At 36.8% G+C, this 26,721-nt stretch overlaps 1 protein-coding gene across 2 annotated transcripts in view; it reads right to left on the bottom strand.

Moving 5' to 3' along the window:
• The window catches only part of fbln1 (fibulin 1), a 132,606-nt gene that overhangs the window by 91,027 nt on the left and 14,858 nt on the right, over positions 1-26,721 (bottom strand). For both annotated transcript variants that reach the window (XM_028804590.2, XM_028804597.2), the window contains exon 2: positions 6,614-6,722. In XM_028804590.2, coding sequence (XP_028660423.1) covers positions 6,614-6,722 — 109 coding nt within the window. The remainder of the gene's footprint in view (positions 1-6,613; positions 6,723-26,721) is intronic.

The following is a 26,721-nucleotide window of genomic DNA, read 5'->3' as shown; positions in this document are numbered from 1 at the left end:
GTTTCTGTTAACAGTAGTAATACTGCAAAATTCTGTCTAATAGTAAACCTGTTATTCAAAGCTAATGCCTAACTACTGCAGACTATTTATATACATGGGATTAAAGGTCACGTAATATCTCTAGGCCAGGTGTTTTCAATCCTTTTTATTCGTGTAGCGCCTCCAGGAAATGAAATATTTTGAAGCATCTCCATTTTTGTTCAGTCTTAAAATGTTACATACTGAACTCTTCCCAGGTACAACTAAAACTGAGATTTCTTAACTCTCACCACTTTTCCTAATATTTAATTTAGTAATTTTAATAAGTGATTTGAGATTTTTTGTGTGGTTGTGTACATCTTTTTATGTTTCTTATCCACATCAAATGCTTTTTTGATTAACTATTATTTAATGTAAGAACAGTAGCATGGTTTGATAAGGAATAAAACTTAGAAACCTTAAAATGTTCATAATTTTAATTTACAAAAATTATATAGTTACATAAGTGAATTATGAAGGATGCCTATCTTTATTTTTATAGGGTCACTATAGACAATGTTGAGTTCCAAATTTGACAACTTTAAACACAGTTCTGCTTGAAACTTCAGACTATTCCTATATTTATTTTTAAAGGAAGGAAGAAGATAATGAAACACTGACAACTCTGTCTGAAACTGCAGCTTTCATGATAAAAACTACTATCAATAATTCTAAATTCTAAAAAGAAACATTAGATGTACAGTATATTTTATTATTAATAAATTATGAAAATTCATCTTTGTTTTTTATTGTATATTCCTCTGCCTTTGTCTACCAGTCTAACAGGAGCAATGTGAGACTGAGTGGTGGAACTGAATCGCAGCTGAGAATTGAGGCTCAGGTTAAGCTTCTTCATCCTCGTCCTACATATTTAATATAATGCAGACATTTGGAAATCTGTGCATACTGAAGCATGGAAGCTTGTTAAAAGTAGAATATTCATTTTCAGAAGTGCCTGTACACACCTAAGCATACTGGCCCACTTCAAGCACTGGTTATCTCAGGGGCAGATTACCATCAGGATATTCTGGGAGCATGTCCAAGGGCCTATGATGGCTAAGGTCCTTTTTACCAACACCCCCACCAGCGTGATAAAACGAGTATGTGTGAAGAAACAATTGAGTTTCCCATCAAAATCAAGAGTGAGAAGTACCTGGCTGCATTACACAACTTTGTGTCCATGCACTGTATTGTTAAAAAATACAATCAACTTTCTGTTAAAAAGTTAAGTCACCCAGGGGTCTGTGGGAGCCAGCCTTGGGTTACCTGTATGTTTATTTAAAAAACAGGCAATTTATTAATGACCTTTAAAGTTGGAATTTATTTTTTTTAATAATGTCAGCCTCATTCAGTTTGAAAACCATTGGTTTCAATAGCAAGTGGTGTCAAACAACGCATGCCTCAAATACAATTAAGGAAAAATAACATGTTATAACTTTGAAAGTTAATTTCATGCATTAACATTTAAATGAAAACAGAAAATAATATTTACATTTTTAACATCGATTTTAAATACTGTTTATTATTAAGTTACTGAACAGAAAATGTCAGTGAAAAAAATAGTATGTGCACATAGTTAAATAAACCGGACAGAGTAGTAGTACACTTAAAAGATAAAAGATGTTTAGGGTCTAATGTGCATTTTTCCAATTTTTTTTCAGGTTTTCAATAACTGGCTTCATTAAAAAACAGCTTAAATTTGGAATCCCTCAGCACCTCTTTTTTCATGTAGCCTGTGAAATTGTAGGCTACGGTACATACTGTATATAAATGTATGTATAGGCTGCTGAACAATGTTATTTATTTATTTTCATCTATCCATATTTTATGGGGAGAAAAATATTTAGACTGTTTCTCACACCTTTTTTAACAGTTATTGTGAGATTAAAATATGGACTTTAAAATAAATATTTACTTTGATTTATGGCCACAATGGTGTCTATTAATGAATATTAATGACTGACATACAATGATGCTGCCACTTTTAGCCATGTATAATTATGTAAGTAGCAGGATAAAACAAATATTAATAGCTAAATAATACATGAAAAATAATGAGGATTTCAATTTGCATTTCTTCACAGAGAAACCTTCAGAACCAACTCCTGCAGAGTCAGACCCTTAGTTGACTACTTCAAAACTAGATGAACTCCATGTTAAATGGTACAGATTAAAGCACAAACAACTCAGTGTTATCAAATCCAAGTAGATCAAGATTTCATTTGTTCCAGTGTGCTGATAGAGAATGGAAGTTGAAGTGATCCAGTGATAAGTACCTAGAAGTAGACTAGGTCAGAAATTTGAATTGGGCTTTTACAATGAAACTACAGTATATACAAAAAGAGCCCTTTCCTGAAGAGGATTAGGTCATTTGGCTGGGCTATAACATTTCTATATATGTTTTATTAGTCCATGGTTGTCAGTTACAATATGGATAAATTTCAAAATGAAGATACACTGGAGAGAACATTCATCTTGACTTTAGAGACTCCAGTATTCCATATGTTGCTTAATTTGATCTTTTTGGCCAAAACTTTCACATAAATATAACACATAACAGTTTACAGGGCTAAATTATATGACTGTTAAAACTGTGTGCATGTTTTAATTTTTGAAGTAGGCACAGTTTAAGATTTCTGTGCTTTTCCATCAAGAAAATTAAAGAATTGATTTTGTCCGTCTCTGTACTTTTTAGTAAATGATTCCAATAATATTTTGCTATTAAAATATTGGCCAAAATAAGTTTGCAACCCTTGCTGTAAACTGTGAATATACAACATATTGTGTATTTTCCGCCCCCTGCTCGCTTTGCTCGCCCACCCCCGGGTTTGGTTTACCGGATATTCAATTTAAAGAGATTGGTAGTTTCATGGGAATTGTTACATATGCATTATTTTCACTTTTACTTTAAAACTTTTGTATAAACAATACTTGTCATTTATTTCTGGCCCTGGGCATGGTTACATCTCTTTCTCGCAGGACGTATAACGCTGCTCGCGTTGTGAAGGGAGTGTGGCTGAACGCACGCTAAGGAGAAGCGATCGGATCTGCTGCTGGTGAGCTGTGTATTTTGCTTGTCGCTGTTTTAAGAGCTGGGAGCACATGAAGCGTGTCTGCCAACAGCAATCCAACAACTGCTAGATAAGATGTCCGTGGACTTGCTTTAAATGATGTCTCACAGCCTTGTCTCGCATGACGTTGTAAAAACAATACTTGTCCTTTATTTCCAGCCCCGGGCATGGTTAAATCTGTTTCTTACAGGATGTATAACACTGTTCGCATTGTCAAGGGGGGAAGGGGGGGCAGCTGAACGCATGCTAAGGAGATGCCGTCAGATCATCTGCTGTCTTTCTGCTGCTGTTGCTGCTGTCGCGCTGCCCGTCGATCATGTTAAAGCCTGTACAGCAGCTGTCCTTTTGCCACTTTGCATCTCTGCCGTTCACGTTGTGGGGGGGGGGGGGGGGGGGGGGGGGTGGGGTGGGGGGGGACTTTTGGGTAGCTGAACACACACACAAGGAGAAGTGGTCAGATTATCTGCTGGGTTTCTGCTGCTGGCAAGCTGCGTGTTTTGCTTGTCACTTGTCGTTGTTTTAAGAGCTGGGAGCAAGTTAATGTGTCTCTCGCGGGACTTCAAATTGTCTTCCGAGAAGATTACGTCTCATCTCCCTAGTCTCGCTCCCAAAGATTTTTTTATAATAGAGAGATAATACTGAATTGTGGAAATCATTTCTCATATTAATTTTGTAAATAGTTAAATAATAGCTATGTAACATTTTCCATTTACTTATTGAAAAAAAATAAAATTAATACATAATAGAAATGAACATTTTCTGCAAGAACTATGGCTATGTTTTAGAAATACAAGCAACATACTGTAACATTACTCCCTAGAAAAGTTAACCTTACTAGCTGAACTTAAAATATAGTGGAAACAAATTACTGCAGTATAGCAGTTATGTATGATCTAAATAGTGCCCTATAATTTTTACTTAAGAAGATCATAGACCTCAAAGATCAAAGTCATGTCTTCAGTTCCACCTTAAATCATTCTGACAGAGGTGAGACAGAAACAGATTAATCTGATACATTTCAAGTAGCTTCTGGTTTAAGTTTTGTCTCTGTAATTTTCAACTACAAATTATGAGATTTTTATAGCATTTATACTTTTAGAACATGCAGTTCTTCCTGAAATCTCAACTGCCAAAGCAAACTACTAAAACAACTCAACAACATTCTATCTGTAATCTGTATTTATATTAATTAATTTAAAAATGCCCAACAACATTCCATCTGCAGAGACTTGAATCAGAATATTTTCCTTTGTTTCCATATTTTCCTTCTGCTCTACAATACCTCTCCTAATGAAAAGAAGACTTTCATCATTGCTATCCAAGACCCAGCCAACATTTTTTCTATTATATAGATAATGACTTTTATGTCTTAATAAGAACAAAGACATAGAATTGCATTATAAAACACTAGGGGGCTCTGCCCCCTGCTTGCTTTGCTCGCCAACCCCCGAGTTTGGTTAACTGGAAATACATCCATCCATTTTCCAACCCGCTGAATCCGAACACAGGGTCACGGGGGTCTGCTGGAGCCAATCCCAGCCAACACAGGGCACAAGGCAGGAAACAATCCTGGGCAGGGTGCCAACCCACCGCAGGACACACACAAACACACCCACGCTCCAAGCACAATTTAAAGAGATTGTTTTTTTCATGGAAATTGTTACATATGCATTATTTTCACTTTTACTTTAAAATTTCATTAAAAACAATATTTGGAATTAACTCTTCTTCAAGATAGCATTGAATTTTGATTCCTTTGGTCTTACATCATGATAACGCAATGTATAACTGGTCGTGAGTGAATATCGTTTCTTTCTCTCTTAGAAATAAACTGACCTTTTCGAATGTTTGTCCTTGTGATTTGTTAATTGTCATTGCAAATGCTATTCTCATGGGAAACTGTAAACGTTTTAAAATGAATGGCATAGCAAGATCTCCTTTTGTGTCTAATGTTATCCATGGAAGATGTACTACATTACCTTTCTTGTCGCCTGTTAAAATTTTATATGTCAGAATTGTTCTGTCAATTTTCAATACAACTAATCTTGTCCCAATTTTTTTGGAGCTGCTCTTTCTTCTTTGATTAGTCGTTTTTGAAATTCTATCCAAACCTAATCTAGAGACTAGATGACCATGATCTTGTTTGAAAATGGTTGTAAGTAGGGTGTGTCAACAACTGAGAGGTTAGATGACTGTGATCTTGTATGAAAATGTTTGTAAGTAGGGCGTAACTTGCAAAGGTCACCGTCTCATGGGACTTGCTTCCAAAGGATGTCAGTATGACATGACTTGACTGTGTCGCGGGACGTGAAAGTGTCTCTCTGAAGTGTCTCTCAGTCTCTTTTCAAATCTGTCTCTCTTCAAAAGATCACGTCTCGTCCCAAGTTTTTTTTTATAATAGAGAGATGTAAATGTGTCATTATTTTATATACTTTCCATATACAAACACAGCCTGAACAATTTCTTTCTCAAAATTACATTTCCATTTTAATTAAAGTGGGGCATCAATTTAGGTATGTAGATATCTATACTCATACTCTGTCACTGCAGTTATTTTTAAACAATTGAAATTAAGAACTCTTTACTTTCTAAGCATCATTTGCTATAGTTTGATTTGTGATACAAGTGCCATAAGAATGGGGAAAATTATAAAGAAAAAAATCCAGATGTGTCAGAGTGTGGTTGTCACTCTTTCCAGAGGACGACCAGAAACAATGTAGCAAACCTAAACTCCAGAAGTACTGGAGTCTAGCCCATGAAAGTCAACCAGACTGAGTGGACTGCCTGTTTTGGTCAGGTGGCTAGGAGCAGAATAAAAGCAACCTGAAGAGGGCAGAATCGCCATTTACTTCAAGCTGCTTGTGATGGGTCCCGGTGTTAGTTGCAACATTAGTTCATAAAGGGCTATTAATCCTGCAAAACTATTAATTGTTCTGTTGTGCACCATTTGAACTTCTAATCATTCAATTTAAGGCTCTCTACCAGTTAGGAATGGCACATATCTTAAAACAATTTATGTTTTGGTTGGTTGAGCACGCTCCAAAGGGTCACACACTGTATTAATACATGTCAAATTCTTAAAAAACAATTTACTTAAAATGCTGAAGATGGCTGGGCGAACTTGAACTTGCTGATTCCCACTTTAGTCTTAAAGCCTAAATTGAATTAATTCTTTTATTAGCAATTAATGTTTTGAATAACAATCACAATTTAAAAAATATTAGATTATAAAAAAGCAAGCCATTAACCCCAAACAGTTCTCAAACTCTATGCCTTTATTGACTAAATTTCACTTTCAGTTGACATCCCTTTAATTTCTAGAATGGTTGTTCTTAACAATCTGGTGCACATGTTGGGGAGTTCTTGCTTTTCTTTTTTTCAAGATTTGTTTTGGGGTTTACCATTTTTATGTTATTTTGAACTATTTGCTTGCTTAGAAAAACAGTGTAAAAGGTTGCATTTAGCAAAGGGAATAGAAAAAATATCCAAGGGTACCAATTTACAAATTAACAGTGTTTACTTACCTACACAATTGGAGGTCAGATATGACAGGCAGAGCAGCACAGTCTTGTTTCTGATTAGCCCATTCCAGTCCACTGGCACAGCAAGTTTCCAATGAGGGTTGTGCACTCACTACAAAAAATAAAAAATCTAATGAAAAAAAAAACTGTATGAACAACCTGCACTATTAGCTAACTCATGCCACTATGCCAGGGGTGGGCGAAGTCAGTCCTGGAGGGCCGCAGTGGCTACAGGTTTTTGTTCCAACCCAGTTGCTTAATTAAAACAAATTCTTGTCAATCATTTAATTTCATAGCTTGTTAGTGTTTTAACTCTGCCATTGCAAGTAATTCTCATATCCTACACTTATTTTTCCTTTCTAAGGATATCATCCAAATGATTTGAAGTCTAAAACAGATGAGTAATTCTCAGCGCTTCATTTTTTTCTCTTCACTTTCCTTCCAAGTATTTAATTAAACCAAATAGTGCACGATAAATATATACAAATGGAAACAAGCTAAATGGAGAAATGCCAGTCTCTTTTGTCATTTGCATCTTATTGCTAATAAGGAGCAATTAAAAACCAAGAATACAGCTGTTTAAGACTAAAATAAGCAATAAGGGTTTGAAATCTTAATGAGCGAGACAAATAAAATGAAGCAGGAGTGTTACTTGAGCTTTTTATTAAGCAATTGGGTTGGAATAAAAACCTGCAGCCACTGCGGCCCTCCAGGAATGACTTTGCCCACCCCTGCACTATGCTGTAGTCAATACAATGTTTGTGCTTTTCAATCATGCTTTTCAATCATGCTTTTCTACACACAGCTCGTGTGTTTTTTGCTTTGCACCCTCCCCCACCATAACCTATTGTCTATGGAGGAGGAGCAAAAGCTTTAGACTTGTCAAAAATTTTGATCTACGGTTTTCAATGGATCCAAACGTTTTAGGGTCCCTTAACACCGAAAACATTGATATCTCGACGATGGGTGTGTGTGTGTGTGTGTGTGTCTGTGTATCACAGTTTCTTGAGGATGGTCTAGAGCTAAAATGGCTTGACGGAAAAATACCAAACTCGAAACATAAACCTGTTATGAGATGATGTTGTGCAGATTAGTTTTGTGCCAAATCGTGCAAATGAAAGAGGCACTCTAGAGGAACCTCAAATACCGTAATTCTGGAATTAATTATGAATTCTTCTTGTCAATTGCTATCATAATGCCCTATTCTATGATCAGAAAGATCAGTATCAGAGCAGTAAATAATTACTGAAATGTTACTGAATAGTTCAGGTAACTTGGTTCCTAGGGAGCAAAGCCTACTGATGCTCACGTCCAAATTTTTTCATTTTGCTGCACCCATTCTTCTCTAACATCTAAGTTTATGCCATTCTACCAGTAAATGCCCTATAGAAAGACAGTTTTTTAGAATCAACAACAATAACAACAACATTTATTTATATAGCACATTTTCATATAAATGATGTAGCTCAAAGTGCTTTACATGATGAAGAAAGTGAAAAAAAATAAGAAAATAAAGTCTGATAGCCAGGTAGAACAGAAAAAAAAAAAAAAAAAACTCCAGACAGCTGGAGAAAAAAATAAAATCTGCAGGGGTTCCTAGGCCACGAGACCGCCCAGCCCCCTCTAGGCATTCTGCCTAACATAAATGTCCTCACATTTAGTCCTCATTGTATTCCGGGTTCACATGGAAGAACTTGATGATAATCAAACATTACCTCTTATATTATATTTTCAGGACCAGATTAACTTCTTCTTAAAGTGAAGGAAGTCTGTATGTCTCGCCTATTAGCATCCACTTTACTGAATTAGAATACAATCATTAAGATGACTAATTGTGCCAAATGTCACTGCTTCAAGTTTCAGCTGGCTAAAAGTTTAGTGATTGTAAGGCAATTCGCATACGAAATAAAACTAGCCTAAATTATTCTAAATTCATAAAGAAGTTTTTTATCTGTATATACTATAAAACAGAGATCCTACATTTACTAGCAATTTTGATACTTAAATGTACATAATATCTGATACTTCAAAACTTATACTTAAGTAATTTTTTTTCATGGGAAACTTTTACTTTTATTTGAGTCACATTCCAAAAAGGTATCTACTTTTACTCATATATGGCAGTGGGGTAAATAATACAACACTGGTGTTTACATTTAAAAAAGGTAGCTTCTGTAGTTTCACATATTCCCAGAATAAGCCAAAAATACGTAAGTTCGTAAATGCACTAAATCTATATAATATGTAAATAAAGTAAAAATCACAAATATTGTTGCATAACCTTTTAAAGCACAAATCACAGTTATGTACTAATTAATTGTATTTACTGCTCCCAACAATGTACTGTATATATCAACTATAAATTTAGTTATTAGGGCCTAATTTATAAATTTGTATAGTATCAGGAATTTGTGAATCAATATGACAAAATATTTATTTTACAATGTAGATTAGTAAAATATTTCTTAAACACAGAATATTATCCATCCATCCATCCATTATCCAACCCGCTATATCCCAACTACAGGGTAATTTAGGCATTAAATGAATATATATTAATATTTTGTTGGGCGGAACGGTGGGGCAGTGGATAGCGCTGCTGCCTCGTATTAGGAGACCCGGGTTCGCTTCCCGGGTCCTCCCTGCGTGGAGTTTGCATGTTCTCCCTGTGTCTGCGTGAGTCTCCTCCAGGTGTTCTGGTTTCCTCCCAGAGTCCAAAGACATACAGGTTAGTTGCACTGGCGATTCTAAATTGTCCTTAGAGTGTGCTTGGTGTGTGTGTTTGTGTGTGTGCTCTGTGGTGGGCTGGGTCTGTTTCCTGCCTTGCGCCCTGTGTTGGCTGGGATTGGCTTCAGCAGACCCCCGTGACCCTGTAGTTGGGAAAACCTCTTTTGTAAAGTGATTTTTGTGTAAAACATCAGCACCTAATTACAATTATTAAATGGAAAATATTTTCAAGCGTTCCCTGGCCCCAAAAGTGATGTCTACTTTTGTTCAAATAACATCTACCTACTCTACATGAAAACTGTCAGAATTAGATTAATTGTAACAATAGTCATCCAACCAAACCATAATAAGTCATTGCCCATTATCACTTCTAGTTTCACTTTCAAAGGAATGGCTTTTTGTTTTTTCTTGGACTATTTTAAGTAATTCACAACTTGTTTTAAGGCATGATGCCCAGGATAATGTGAGCTACGCATCTGACAAGCTGAGTGAATCACAGAACATGAATGCACAACAGCACCTCGCCACAGCCATGAGGACATTGTTTAAATTTAGCATCAGCTCTGGAAATAACTTAGATTGGGATTGCACATCTCCAATATCCTGCCTGGAAAGGCAGTGGAAGCCTGTGTTTTAGTAAATTGACTGAGGGAAGTATTGTCTGTAATTGTGTAGTCCATTTGTTTTCTGGATTAATATTACAGTAACAAAAGTGCCTAGCAAATTATATCATAGTAAAAGTAGCCATTTGTGACTGAAAAATGAAGTAGTGAAGTAAAGGGGAGAAACAAAAAATTTTACATTCAAGTACAGTAGAAATATTATTAAAACACATCTTGCCTGAAGAAGGGGCCTGAGTTGCCTCAAAAGCTGGCATATTGTAATCTTTCTAGTTAGCCAATAAAAGGTGTCATTTTGCTTAACTTCTCACTAAAACATACTCAAGAACAGAAACTAAATATTTCTACTTCTTTACTTCTTTAATGCTGTTAAACATTAAAAAACAGAATAGAAAGTAAGACTACAGCTGAAAAATAGGCACAAAATTTTTCATATAAACAAAAAATTGCTGGAATATTCTAGCTACAGAAAGAAATTGTATCATTGGATTTGTAAATGTCTCTCTATTATAATAAAAAAATCCTGGAACAAGACAAGACTTTTTAGCCTGATAGATAGATAGATAGATAGATAGATAGATAGATAGATAGATAGATAGATAGATAGATAGATAGATAGATAGATAGATAGATAGATAGATAGATAGATAGATAGATAGATACTTTATTAATCCCAATGGGAAATTCACAAATTCACAGCCTGGGACGAGACGTGACTTTTTCAGAGATACTTTCACGTCCCGCGAGACGAGACTTTGTGCCAAGAGATTTAATCATGCCCGGGGCCGGAAATAAAAGACAAAGAGTAGATGACAAAGTAGAATGTTTCTTCGTAAAGAATTCAAAAATGTTGGCGCGATACACATGCAGAGCAGGTTAGAGATAACCAGCAAACCTGCGATTCTCGAAAGAATCGCAAATCCAAGAATGGCAATCACTTTCTGTTCCCTCCGATATTTGGAGGGAAGAAAAATCATGGAGAGTGGGTGCGTCCTGGGAAAGTTTTCATTTAATTAAATAAACATATTTGTACTAAAGCGGTTTCTTTTTGGAGCCGTGACTCATCTGGTTCTGGTGTGTCAGAAGCGTGTTGCAGGCGGTCTCGTTTTTGTTTTTCTATGGCTGTTTCGTTAGCTAGAAGTTGTTTGCTGACAGCGGCTTGGAGGGGTACATTACTAAACGAAGGTGGTATATGCAGTGGTGTGGGCGGTCGCGTTCGGCAGGTGGTGGTAGTGTGCACGGCTTGCTTGTGGCCTCTGGCATCTGTGCATATATACAACCTGGCGTGCACGCTTTACCTCAAGTTTAGTTTACAGATCGTGTTGTGTTGTTTGGGCACCACCTACTGATTCTGGGAAGCTGCTGGGTTTGACTCGGGGGCGTTTTCGGTGCTTCTTCATTGCATATATACAAACATCACTAAACAAAGGTTGTATATGCGGTGGTGTTCGCGTTCGGGCGGCGGTGGTATTGTGTATAGAATACACAATAGTTTAGTTTACAGGTTGTGTTGTGTTGTTTGGGCGCCACCTACTGACTCTGGGAAGCCGCTGGGTATGACTCTGGGGCGCAGTGTGCGTGCACTTCGGTGCGTCTGGCATCCGTGCATATATACAACCTTCGTTTAGTAATATAGATAAGAGTACTAAAATTCGAAAGTTTCAAAAAAATGATAGTAAAGATCGTATTAGCGCAAACAAATGGAAATTATTACTCGGTGAAATAACTGAACAGCGAAAAGAGATCGAATATATTGTTCGGATTTAAACTTTAAGTCGGAGACTTGTAGATCATCTAATTTGTGTTGCCATTAGGGAAAAGTAGTTTTTCTTCCTAATGAAGAGGTGTATCCGCGAGAATTAAAAGATTTGTTGTTTGGTGAAAGTGAAATCCACATACGTGAACAGCAGAGACGTGGAGTGGCTGCCGTGTAGCACAGGCTGCGGGGGTTGGCGAGTGAACTGAGCAAGGGGCAAAGCCCCCATAGTTTATCTGAATTAGATGATAAAAAAATCACCAATATTTTAGCAGCACAAATTCTATCTAGAATCAACACATTCATTTGACAATCTGTTTTTTTGTTGCTTCTAGCTCCCAATACAGTTTCAAATTTTAGTCATAATAATATTCTTATATGCTGATGATGTCCTTAGCTATTTAGGTAAAGACCTGCCTGATATTCCCTTGTTCAGTTACAAAATCAATTGGACTAAATGTTTTCTCTTCACTTAATGATATGTGCTGTCAACTCTTCACGCCGTCTGTCATCCCTGTATCTAGCAGTCTTAGATATTTAGTACATGATATCACTGCCTCAGTTATAGCCATATAATCTAACAAATATCACTGAAACATCTTTCTTGTCCTTCCATTTCAGCACAAGCATTTTACCCTTTTGCCAAGCTACTAGCACACCTTGCTGTAATTTAGCTCTGCCAAAGTCTTCAGGCATGCCACGACGGTTGGGATGCACCGTTCCATATGCGTCAGTCTTTCTTTGCAGAAAGAAGTCAAATAGCTCTGGCGAAGTATAAAAATTGTCCATGGTTACACAGTAACCTTAATCCCGCAGAGCATCTATCAAAGTCAGTACTGTTAACGTAGCAACACCATACTCATTGTATTTCGAATCAAACATTGTCCCTTTTCCTATGTACAGAACTGAATTCCAGATGTATCCTGTTTTAGATTCACAAAGCTGGTAAAACGTTGTGCCAAATCTTGCTCTTTTTGACGCGATGTACTGTATCCATGACAGTCTGCCCTTATACTGTAAGTCATGAAACTTTCATTGGTGCTGACATCACAGTCCGGAATGTAAACACTTATAAACTGCTACAATAGTCTGGTATATCTCCCAAATTTTCTTTGGTTTGGGTGTTGGATGGTTATTCTTATCAAAGTCTTCATTGTTGGTAAAGTGCAGATATTCCATGATTACTGAAAACCTACACTCGGACATAATAACTCCAAAGAATGGTGTTGCCAAAATTTTGTTGGACCAGTACCATTGCTGCTCAGGATTCACTAAAAGTCCCTACAATATCAATAAGCCTAAAAGGCCCAGATATCATCAGCAGTTACTGGTTCCTATCTTTTTGAATGGGAAAACTGCTTAGGTGTACAGTTATTTGCCTGACACTGTTCAATGTAACGATTCATCTCGACAACAATTTTGTCAATCACGTTATCAACCAGGAATAACTTCACATAAGTGAGTGTATCTTGGGTGTCAATGTCCACTTTTATTCCTGGCTGCCCCACAAAATCAAAATGACGTGACGCTGGTTTATTCAAAGCAGGATCAACAGACAGCCAGACACAGGGGTCACTTTTGGATTCATCAGAATCAGTTTCAGGCTTAGGGTCTATTTCAGTTTCACCACCTGAGAACAGAGTTATTTCCTCATCACTAGTGATGAGAAGCTCCTCAACACCCTCACCATCACTGCTCGTATCACCAGCAAGAGCGTGCAACACCTGAGCTGCTGAAAAACGTTTCTAACGAGACGCCATTATTACAGAGGGGGTTGCTGATCAACCTTACAATTGAGAGGAGAAGACGCACTGACACCTTTGCCCATGTGATGCTCAGACATAATGCCTATGCAAGGCTCACCTATAACGTTGCCTGAGTAATGTTCGGGACTTACGCTGACAGCACTTTTACAGCCCGAGTGATTCTCGGTTGTAATGCTTACACAAGACATATCTGTACAGTTGCCCGAGTGAGACTCGGGACTAATGCTTTTAGCATGGTTTTTGCAGCCTGAGTAACTCTCGGGTCTAATGCTAAAAAGGCTACTATTCCTAGTTTAACTTTTTTTTCTGCCTAGTATACCAAACCACTCATTGTAGTCTCAATTTTGTTTGTTCCTACTCTCCCATGAAACAATTGTTTCTACCCTCTACTCTCTGTTTTGTAAAGCATCTTAAAAACTGTTACCTTAATTTCTCTTTGGTCCTGAGACCTTTCTCCTCTCTCTTCCTCACTCTCATGGAAAACTATTTTCTCCAATGTTAGATTTGGTACTAGAAATCCCAGCTATCAGCAGGCCCAATTCAGAATTTAGCATATACTTTATCCTATTCCCTGTAAGGGTCATATGATGGATTAATAATGCCTCCAGGAATATAATTGAAACTTGGACTGCTTCTGCTCAGCTAATTAAATCCTGTTTTGCTGCAAAGCCTTGGCTTTGTTTTTTTCTGTTAACTATTGCTTTTTTAATCTTTACTGCTGTGGAATGATTGCAATCCTTTACCTCTCCTCTCTTCTGGCAACTAGATTTTCTCATAATAATTAGCCCTTGGCTCAGGCTGAGACAGGGGGGCGTAGGGTGGGTTGGGTTCTTTTCTATGTTATGATTGTTTAATTGATATATCTTATTATTTTGCTTTTGATTTAATAAAAATTTCATCATAAAAAATAAAAACATGAATAAACACAAACTATCATCCATTGAATTATTAATCAAAATTTAGTGTTGTGAGGCAGGACGTTACCTTGGTACAGGGCAAGATCAAAACCTGGCTAGAGCATCTGCCGATTACAGAAACTGGACGACCTCCAGAAAAACCTTTGCAAACATGGTGAGAACGTGTAAATTTTATGTGCACAAGCTGGGACTCAAACTCATTCTAAAGAAGCTGGGAGACATAGATATATTTTCTAATTATAAGGAGTACTGTATATCAAAAGACTGGCACAGAGCTGTAGTGAGTGGCACCGATGCCTCAATGATCTAGCTTCAAGATCCAGTGTCCAACTGTTGTACTTGTGCAGTTCACACATTGTCTGTGAGAGTGTGTGTAGGTTTTCCTCTGGGGTTTCACATTTTCCTCACATATCCCTAAAGCAGTGCTGCTTAGGTTGAATGATAATTCTAAACTGACCCTTGGTGGGAATAAGTATGGACGTGTGCATGAGCTGGCCCTGCCATGAGTCTGTGCCCTGCCAAAGGCTGCTTCCTGAATTTTTCCCAGTGCTGCCCAGATAGGTTCCAGGCACCAGTGACCAAATTTAATTAGAATGGTTTCAGAATGTTCTGATATGTTTATCCTGTTAACAGTCGCAGTGTTACATGTAACCTAAATAAGTACCTAAAATCCTCCAAATACTTTGAACAATTACTAACAAAATCAAGGGGAAAGTTGCAGTGCACATCTAGAATTAGTATTAAATGTTAAGATAATGAATGCACTGCGGTGGGTTGGCACCCTGCCCAGGATTGGTTCCTGCCTTGTGCCCTGTGTTGGCTGGGATTGGCTCCAGCAGACCCCCGTGACCCTGTGTTCGGATTCAGTGGGTTGGAAGATGGATGGATAATGAATGCACTACATTAGTAAGAGTTTGTTTTTATTAGTCGTTAAATTTCCTTTTATTTTCTGCTATTAAAACCTATGCAATATGGAAAATGAAGCACGAATGTCAATTGTTCTTTGATCAAGTTATTAAAATTCCAACAAGAAAAATTATACATTCCCTAGAATGACAGTTATAATAGAAATACTGTATTCCAAGCCTTCTATTTATAAAAGCTCTGACAGACAAAGAAGTAATTAATTTATGTGGTAGACTAGTGGTGGGCGGTATGACCAAAAATATATTGCCATATAGTTAAAAATTATCATGGTATAATCTATGTGCATATACTTTATTTAGTCCAGTTAGTTGTTTCTGGTGGTCCAATATCATAGGTTAACAGTGGGTAGTTGTACTATAATGTTTCTTTTATTAATAACAATAATAATAGTAGTAATACATATTTATTTATATGACAACTTTCCCATACTCAAAGCATTTTACAGAATTTCAAAATAAACAACAGGAAAAAAAAAAAGAAAAAGTATCAAATACACAACATTGGATACAAAATAATACCAGAATATACATTAAATAAACACAAAGCTTAGAATCAGAATAGCAGACAATAAACAAAAAAAAAAAACAAATATACAGATACTATAAGAAAATCCTGAACCAATAACATAATTTGTGATACAAATGCAAATCATCCTGAGCACTTGGACTGAGAGAAAGGCTCATAATATCAACAGTGTACAAATGTGAGCAAATGATTGTTAAATTCTTTTTAAAAAAATGAATTGAGTCAGCAGATCTAATTAATTTATACCCAAAATATTTTTATGCAAATAATAAAATAAGAACTAAACAAGAAAAAAATAAACATATAATGCACATTCCATTAAAAAGACACAGACTTTTTGAAAATATGTTTACTGTATAAACTGCACTTGGGAATCAGCCTAAGGGCTCTAGTGATATGCCAGGGGTTGGCACTGTGTGCTAATGCCTTAGCTCTTCCTCTCTTTCTACAGAACAGATGATTGTTCCACCTTTGACGTCACTTCCATTGTCCACCCTCCTGGAACCACCCCTTCCTGCCCAGAACCCATATGATCAGAAGTTTGTCAATCTTTGAGTCAGTTCTATATTGAATTCCATTCTGAAAAGACGTTATTAATATTTTTGTAAAAAGATCATCCCTTTTTGATTCATGTTCATTATATGAGGTCACAGATGTACCCCAAACCCTTTTCCATGCCTACTTCTTGTTTAACAACAGCAAAAAACAGTAAAAAAGTGAATAAAAGAGCTGTTCATCCTAATTCATTTGGTTCCCCATTAAGCAAAATAAGCAATCCAAAAAAGACTTTAATATTGGCTTTCAAAATGTCTTTGCCAACATTAAGAAAAATGATGTAAAGACAAACCATATAAAATGTAGATTACCATTGACTGAATACTGCAGAGGTTATCAAAACAAGCCCTACAATATAACCTACTAAAGAACTTTTTCGCGCTTGCCACACTACTGAATTTCAGAATGCTCTTGTGATACCCCATATACTGGAATCTCTAAACAATTTTAAACTCTAGGCATTGTAATGGACCAGTGGTGGAAAAAAAGGTACCAGAGACATCAGGAAAAATATCCATCCATCCATCCATTTTCCAACCCGCTGAATCCGAACACAGGGTCACGGGGGTCTGCTGGAGCCAATCCCAGCCAACACAGGGCACAAGGCAGGGAACCAATCCCGGGCAGGGTGCCAACCCACCGAGGGACACACACAAACACACCCACACACCAAGCACACACTAGGGCCAATTCAGAATCACCAATCCACCTAACCTGCATGTCTTTGGACTGTGGGAGGAAACCGGAGTGCCCGGAGGAAACCCACGCAGACACGGGGAGAACATGCAAACTCCACGCAGGGTGGACCCGGGAAGCGAACCCGGGTCTCCTAACTGCGAGGCAGCAGCGCTACCCCTGCGCCACCATGCCGCCCTCTTGTTCCTCCTCCTTCTCAAAAAACAAAAATCAAAACAACAGTAAAAACAGTTATCAAAAGTAAAAGGAAAAATGGCACAAGCACAAAAACACAAGGAAAAAACTCTATACTGTATATACAGGGATACTGCACCAAGCTCTATCAACAATATCTTTCCCTAGACACTACCTTGATAGAGTGTCTCTCAGTTTTATACCAGCAAGCCCGCGATTCTTGAAAGAATCCCAAATCCAAGAATGGCAATCAGTTTCTGTTCCCTCCAATATCTGGATGGATGAAATATCATGGAGGGTGGGTGCGTCCGGGGAAATGTCATTTAATTAAATACGCATATCTGTACTAAAGCGGTTTCGTTTTGTGGAGCCGCGATTCCTTTGCCTCTGCTGACACTAAATGCTGGCACAGTGGATTACAGCAAGTTTAGTTTACAGGTTGTGTTGTTCGGGTGCTACCCACTGAGTCTGGGAAGCTGCCGCTGGGTTTGACTCTGGGGCGCTGAGGGGCTGTGCGCATGCGCCTCGGTGCGTCCGGAATGAAAAGTGACGGAGGGTGGGAACGTCCTGGTAAAGTTTTCATTGAATTATAGATATTTGTACTAACATTAACCAATTTATTAAAACAAAAATGGAATTGTAATTGTCACATCATGTAAGTCCAAAATGTCTTTGAGTTGTTGCACTTATAAGTAAAACCAATGTCTACGCGTTGGAATTTAGGTTGGTTGGTTCCATCAGGACGTAAATGCATGACAATATCGCAGTGAAACGGAGGCTCACCGTCTTTACTTTGAAACACAATTGCCACTTCATTAACGATGGGAACATTGTATCGTCTCGGATGGTTTTCTTTGTCCTTTATTAGCACTAAGGCAATTTTAGTTGGTGCTACACCGTCCGCCTGTGCTTTTGTATTGGCTTCTTTTTCAACCTCATGTAGCATCTTTATAGAGTTTGCTAATGGGTGATTGCTTATGACTTCAGCTACGTTTCTCATTATGAGCTCTGTGCATTGCTTGTTTTCAGGAAGGTTCATTCGTTGATAAACTGTGTCATCTAGATCTAACACGTACATTTGGGCAAATTTGCGTTGGTGATTTGGCTCAGGGTGCACTGTTCCAATCCAATGCAATATTTGTCCACACACGCGAAAGCAGTATGGGCCATTCTCAGGTGGTGGCTTGATATTTACCCTGGTAGATGCAAAAGCAAATGAACTATTGTAGGATCTAATGCATTCCATAAAGCTTTTACTTTCGGGTACATTGTTAGTCAAAAGCATACGTAAATATTCAGGATATTCATCCAAAGCAGGCAGCTTAACATGACCTTTTTGACAACAACGTGTAAACTCATCAGTTGTACTGCCAGTTTTTTCTTCAAGGAAGTTAAGTGAATGACAATGACTGCAAATGACAGTCATTAATCCCAATGAATTTTCATGAACAGTGGACTCATTATAGAATGCGTTCTCAGCTAACTGGCGGAATTGTTCAGCGTCTGTCCGTCGTTCCTGTCTTTGTCTTTGTTGGAATACTGAACGACTTTGTAGCCTTTGTGCAGTTTCTTTTTGGATCCGTGCCTCTCTTGCATGTAGTGTTTCAGAAACGCGTTGTAGGCGCCTTCGTTCATTGTTTTCATCTGTACGGGCTCGGAGTTCTTTGCTTCTGGTGTTTGTGAAGTGCGTTGTAGGAGCCTCCGTTTATTGTTTTTATCCATGCGGTCTCGTTTTTGTTTCTCTGTTACTGAATGACCGTTATGTGATTCAAACATGCCACACAGACTGCTGGCACAGTGGATTAGAGCAAGTTTAGTTTACAGGTTGTGTTGTTTGGGTGCCAGCTACTGACTCTGGGAAGCCGCTGCGTTTGACTCTGGGGCGCGTTGTAGGAGCCTCCGTTTATTGTTTTTATCCATGCGGTCTCGTTTTTGTTTCTCTGTTACTGAATGACCGTTATGTGATTCAAACATGCCACACAGAATGCTGGCACAATGGATTAGAGCAAGTTTAGTTTACAGGTTGTGTTGTTTGGGCCTATGCCATACAGACTGTTGGCACAGTGGATTAGAGCAAGTTTAGTTTATAGGTTGTGCTGTTTGGGCGCCACCTACTGACTCTGGGAAGCCGCTGCATTTGACTCTGGGGCGCCACGGCGCAGTGCGCATGCGCTTACTACTGATCTGAAAAAGTTTGTTCATGAACTACAGACAAGAGACTTGTAGTATAGTACACTTAACTAGTTTGTGTATTGAACCGAGGAACGAACTGCTAAACTAGTTCCCTGAAAGAATCAGTTGATGTGTTGAACTAAGGAACAAACTGCTGAACTAGTTCAACAGATGAATACGTTCATGTACAGAACCGAAGAATGAACTGCTGAACTAGTTAATCGAAAAAATCAGTTTGTGTAATGAACTGCAGACAAGAGACTCACAGAACATTTAACTGCAGTTCAGTTCACTAATGATATATGTATGGGAGATTGCATCAGAAAGGATGGGATATACAAAGAGAGAAATTGTGAGAGATTAATCCAAAACTGAAAATAATTTTATTTAGTCATATTTCAATAATCTCACAGTTTTAATGTGCTGTGTGCACTATTCTAAGGTTCTATTTGTACGATTGCTTTTTTAATTTATTGTGGAAATTTGATTCATTTTCAAAATTCAATAATAATGAAAATAATAATAATACAGGTAATATTATTATTATTAAAATTATTATTCGTTTTGTTGCTTGCTTTTTATATTGTTTGTATTGTTTGGTGGTTAAAGCTGTTTAACTGTTATGATTCAAAGATTCAAATCATTTTGGTGAACTGAATGAAATGAATTGAATAACTAAAAAGAATCATTTTGCACATCACTACCGGCATCTCTATTCGTGTGCATGTGCATACTTACCCGTAAGCAGGCATGCAAACATGTGTCTCATCAACTTGTAGGTTACTTCCTGAAGTTACTTTTACTTTGATTTTTTTGCTCCGGAACTTTACCTTTTACAGCTTCTCTGCACAACCGGCTTACGTGTCTATCTTTAGACTGGTACCTTCAGCATCTCATGTGGCCAAACGGATGCCCTTCCCTTGGCAGGCACAAAATAAACATTAGGATTTTGGCGTGCTGTGCTCAAGGGTGCCAATACACACCCTTATGCATATTACTATTGACTGATAGTACTCCAGTGTACCAGCCTATGTCAAGCAATGATTATCACAGACTGGAAAGTATCTGCATGCTGCATACATATATTAAATCACATCACAAATACATTTTCTGTGTTCTGACAACATCTTAATAACTGTCATTTGTTTGTAGTACTTTATTTTCTTAATTTTTCACATCTCTACATTAGTTTTAGTTGCTTAATTGTTTAACGTTTGTAAAATACACATATGAGCATTCTTCAAAAGAGTGTTAATTGATAGTGTAATAACCGCACCTGGTTTTGAACTGACATCTTTAAAAAATGCGTTTTAAATTTCTGACAATACAAAAGTTTAATGTGTTATCATGTCATACAGCACAGAAAATATAACACAAAGTGCAAATTTTAACATTAATAAAATAAAAGTAGCCAGAGCTCTATTACCCTCCAATTACACTGTCCAATATTATTATTACAGCATGAATTTTCTGCAATACAGACATGTTTATAACAAATTCAATCACTGAAACAAACACATATCAGTTTCAGAACACCTTAGCGATAAGCTTCTTAACTGTACGTAAACATTCAAATTTAGCTATAGAGAGTTGAAGCCTGTGTTGCCTGAGCATGTGCCTTTTTCCTAACCAGCAATTCAATTTGTTTGTTATATGGATGTAAGACAGCCTTGACTGCTGTTTCCACCTTTTTTCCATCTTCACAGTGGTATCGTCATACACTGTGTTGTGTCAGAAGTTAACAAAACACAGATTCCACACTACATGCATCACATTTTTAGGAAGTAACAAAGGAGGTTTGCTGATGTGCTAAACAGTGGTAAACATGATATACAAATATTTCTCCCACTTGAGAAATTTCTACTGGTACTGTGGGTTATCTGGTTTTATTTGCACAACTAGGTGTTATATGTATTTGGGTGCAAGAAATACTACAGATAGGAACAGAGAAGGAGTCTCACCATTTCTTAAAACATGCTTTCATTCGGAAACCTTGAGGCACTAAGTTTGACCACTAAATTTTTTTATGTTTCTCACTAAACTATAAAATAAAAAAACAAAACAAAATTAAGCTAATAAATTAAAATTTAAACCTAGACTAATGATATTCTGGACCACCAGACATAATGATAAAGTTTTTAAGAGATCGTCACCTTGAATAGTTACACTTCTTGCTGGGTTTCTAGATGTAAAACTTGGACTTGGCTAACTGTGGTTTTATGTAAGATTAGCTATCCCCCGCAGCCCTGCCCACATAGTAGTGAAACAGGACAAACTTTAAAAATCAATACACAAACAGGTATTGCTAGCTAAGCGGAGGCAAGGCACACTCCAAAACGTAGCCAGAGGTAGAATGACTTGAATGGAGGTTGGCGCATTAGTGAGGAGGGTAACACCACCATCATCTCGGCACACAGCCGCTCTCTCAGATTCACATAAATAAATCAGAACCACAAGTGAACTATGATACTTAGCGAGATGAAAGAAATCGCAAAATCAACCGGAATGTTCAAGCAAATGATAGAAAAAAAACCCAATCTAAATCCGTTAAGTAGTTCTCTTGTGAAACGTGGACAGACATACAGAAATTGGATTTTATATATATAAAGAGATAAGGATCAAAACTGGAAACAGGCAAGTCAATAAAAACAAAGATGTGTTAAGAACAAATGAGGAGCATATCCCAACAATGTTAAATAGCAAAAAGGCAAGGCAAAGTAAAAATGTTTATTTTGCAATTTATTATGCTAACTTAAATACAAAGAGAAATGTGAAAAAAGTGTCAGGATAAATAAAGTCAAGAAACACTAGCAGCTGGAAACCTAAGTTCAAAAACTCTAACATAAGTGACATAAGCAGAGAAAGGTCAATTTTAATTAGCAAACACAAAGATGAATGAACTTCAAAAGTGGCATTAGAAGAAGGATATATGGCCAAAGGCATGTACAGTTCCTCAGCCTGAAATCATCAGCATAGTATGTCACTCCCTGAGCGAGATAAGAAATGTTTTTTTGTCATTATGTACTAAGTGAACAAGATGACAGCAGTAATATTTTAATATTGAAATTGTCAGACTGAGTAAAAGTTTGAAATGTACCTTTATCAATTTTAGGGAGCCAAATTGTTAAATCAAATAAATCTTTAAAATTCTCCAAGTACTGTCAAACTACAGATGTCAAACCAAAATTGAGTGAACTAAATAAATTGAGAAATGTCAGAAACCAGTACAATTTTAAATGTAATCTATAGCAAAAAAGACAAATTTGTAGTTGAAATGGAAGAGAATTTGCACACAGAATATATCGATCAATGAATGCTAGTTTTTTTCTTTGAATTATCCACAAGCTTAGATGAAACTGTAGCACCAAAGAAAGTATTTCATTTTTAAAATTGTTAAAAACACCACTAAACAAAAAAATGAATGTAACCACAGAATTCCTTAGCCTCTATAACCCCCACTGCCCCCCCAAAAAACTGCTGTGATGATTTTTAAAGGCCTAAGAATAACTATAAAAATGAAAAGCATACTTTCTTTATAGGTTAGTGTACTCCATGAGATATATTGAAACCCTAACAACATGTACAGAGATGACCAAAAAAAAAAATCCGAACTTACAGAATATCACACTTTTGTGGTTTCAGTGGCACAAAGATGTCTTTTGCAAAATAAATAGTGTAAGACAGAAAATAATTAGTCACCACTGTAATTTAAAAACAAACAATAAAAAAACAAGGGCCTGTATGTTGGAGAGGTACGGTATTTAACACCACATAAGACTCAGGTAAATTGTACAGTTTAAACTTAATGATGAAGAAAAGAATTATCATTTTAAGGATTGTAACATAGATGAAACAGACTGATTTTTGAACTATTAAAAGCTAGACTGTTGTATAAAACAGGTATTTACATTACCAACAAAGAGTGATAACCATACCATCTTGTTTTACTGTTCGGATAGGTTTGAATAAACAAACAGAATAATCACTTTATGAAAAGAAAAGTTGACCATTTATGCAACTTATGCCAGTCTTGTGGATTAAACAGCCACAATTAAATAGTTTGGGATGAATTAAATATAACTACAGTGAAAGTTAATATGGAGTTGAGCATATAGTAACTGCTATCATGAGATAGTTTGCTAGTGTTTGCAGAGGTAGATTTTGATATGGTTTCATATGTTAAAAGTATAGCTCAGTTTAAATGCAATACATTGGCCTTAAAAGTCCTAACCCTGTTACTGGTTATCCCCTTCTGCATGTTGAACATCAAGGATTCTGTAATTCAATTAATACCAAGTGTATGTGACATCTGCTACCAAATAAAGTGTTTTTTATAATACTCTCTGAATAATTCATTTACCAATCCAAAATGTGAATTAATGTCAGTTTTACTTGTCCATATAAGCCTTGCAAAGAAGCTGTGTCCCAAAAACAAGTGGATTTGAACTGGCTGAGCTAACTGGGAAAAAAATACAGCGCCTGGACTCCGCGCGATATCCAATTAAATTTATCAACCACAAAATACAAAGTCTAAAGACAGACAAAAATGCTACTCAAATAAAGTAGTAAATGCAGGCAGTTCACTAAAGGCAAAAGAACACACTGGAAAAATGTATTTACAAAATGCACATATTTCAGAGAGAATAAATGAAGGATGTGAAATTATTTAGCTTTTCACATAAGACAACAAATTTTTTAGACAAGTTTAATCCAGTTCAGGGTCCCAGGTGGTTAAAAACTATCCTGGCAATATTGGGAACAAGGTAGGAATTAGACCTGGGCATTGCACTAGTCCATTTCCGAGCACACTCACATGTTCACTCAAACAGGGAATGTTGAAGAAAATATCCGGATGAAACACCATGTAGACATAGACTGACTGTGGCAACTAAAAATGTAAAACAACCAGATGCAACTTTTGAATCGAGAACTCTTGAGGTAGCAGCATTAAACACTGTACAGCTAAGTTGCCTTTTAACTATTTTTAAACTAGACAAACACCCCGTTTCGACAACGTAAGATGAAACGGGCACGAGTTTGTGACAGCAGTGTATGAACAACAAATGATAAGTAACAAAGAAGTTGTTTTGTAATGATTGTAGTCCGCTTTACTCATTACTGTACAGGCTTGTACTGTTAGTTGATGAATTTTCCAGGCCTATAGTATAATATTGAATGATGAATGTTCCAGTACAATATGGAATAGTAATATGTATAAGCACCACAAACCTGATATAGGTGTATTGAATGAATGTGTAATTGAATCAGAATGCGTAATTAGGCCTCGAGCTGTAGTCGAAATCGCCTTTCAAGCCTCTAGAGCTTTAATCGAAGTCGCCTTTCTCTTTGAATTTTTGCGGCCGTAAATCCGCCACCTGCCGCGATGTTGGAGTTGGATGTTTGTCTCATAAGGTTTTTCGGGCAGCTGCGCAGAAGGCGACTGCGCATTCGGCTTCGGACGTGCATAGAAGGCGACTGCGCATTCGGCTTCGGACGGACATGAGTGAGTGAGTGAGTGAGTGAGTAGGTAGGCAAATTATGTATTAAGATGCCATAATAAAAGAGTAGCTCTTTGCGTTTGATCATAAATGGTCGGATTAACTGGCACATACATATTTAAAGAAACAGCTTTTAAGAATGGACACAAAAAAACTTACCAACTTTTGACCAATAGGAGGCTTTAAAGTGGTAAAATAAGCAGTGTGGAAGGATCTTAGTTGTTTACTTAAATTGTTCCAAAAAACTGCCCTAAGCAGAAATAATTATGTAGTGTGTAATTTCAACAATTTTTAAGTGAATGGTCTTAAAGAGGATTCAGAAGCCAGCAGGAAAAACAATGCATGCATTTGCAGGTTTGGCGACAGCTGACATTGTTTTTCATTTGGGCATGACTGAATCTGCCTCCCTTATGTACAGCATATAGGCTATTGCCTCAGCTAAAATTAATCTTGAAAGCATACTGATTATAGCCAGTTTGATGCAGACAGATAGACATAACATAAGACAAAATAAAAGCTTTCAGCAAGAAATAATGGGAATGTTATAAAACAAGGTAAGAAAGTGTTTAATTCTTAAAAGGAAATTAAAACATGTATGAACACATGCACTTGAGTACTACAACTACTTATAATGCAAATAGCAGTAGTCAGTGTACTGAAATCTCTAATTTGCACCAAAAGCTAATGACTGTGATAACTATGAACTATTTAACACTAAAACAAACTAATTTCTCTGTCTTTTAATGTAGCAACATGTGATAAGCCATGCAAGATACTTCACAAGAAATTGTTATATTACGATATATTTACTTATATTTGCCTGCGGAAAATCGCATAGTGCATGTGTGATATATGGTAAACACAAAATGTGTAAATGTGAAAGGCTGGAAATCACAACAATACAGACTCACTGTTGACTTGGAGAGTCTACTAATCAGCAAAAACAAACAAGTATGTTTGCAAACAACATGTTGTGAGTGAGATAATGTGACACACAAGGTATTCATAGAATATAAAACAATGAAGGATAGTGGTAGCTTCCGGTGTTTCCCAAACTCGGTCCAGGGGAACCCCTGTGGCTGCAGGTTTTTGTTTCAACCAGCTTCTGTTTTTAATTGAACTCCTGGGCTAATTAAGTGAACTGATATTTCCCAAGTTCTGTGTTTAGGGAACAATATTGAAATTAGAAAACTTAAGTTTGCTAAAAAAAAAAAAATATTAAAATGTACCAAGCAGTTATATAGGAATAATGTTTTTTTTTTCTTTTTAACAGTATTTTCATTTTGATTTTCATTCTACATTTCTAGGTCTTCTAATTGTTTAATTAATCCATTATTTACTAATTAGTGGGTCTGACTCTAAAGATAGTTGCAGCCTTTGATTATTCACTGTTGTTTTTCTGGGTGTCTGATCGGCTCGTTTTAAATTGTCATTATTAAGATACAACGAAGGTGGAAAAACTGCACAGAGAAAGGGCAAAGTATAATGAAATCAACAAAAGAGAGTTACGCATTTAAATCTATAGCAAAAGCAGAAATATTTCTAAATGTCTTATAAATGTAAAAATCATGCTGCTATGCTTTTCTGAATGTCAAATAAAAGAAAAAAAAATACCAGCTAATTAAATGAGATCAATGCTATAAGGTGTTTTCACTGATTAGGAATCCGGCTGGAATAAAAATCTGCAGCCACAGGGGGTCCCCAGGACCGAGTTTGGGAAACACTGAAACTATAGGCCAGTGGTTCTCAACCTGTGGTATATGTGAAAAAGCCATGAC

The sequence above is a fragment of the Erpetoichthys calabaricus genome, chromosome 1 (genome assembly GCF_900747795.2).
Source record: "Erpetoichthys calabaricus chromosome 1, fErpCal1.3, whole genome shotgun sequence".
In the NCBI taxonomy this organism is placed as follows: domain Eukaryota; kingdom Metazoa; phylum Chordata; class Cladistia; order Polypteriformes; family Polypteridae; genus Erpetoichthys; species Erpetoichthys calabaricus.
The sequence above is the reverse complement of the archived record's forward strand: the minus strand, read 5'-3'. Positions and strand labels throughout refer to the sequence as shown.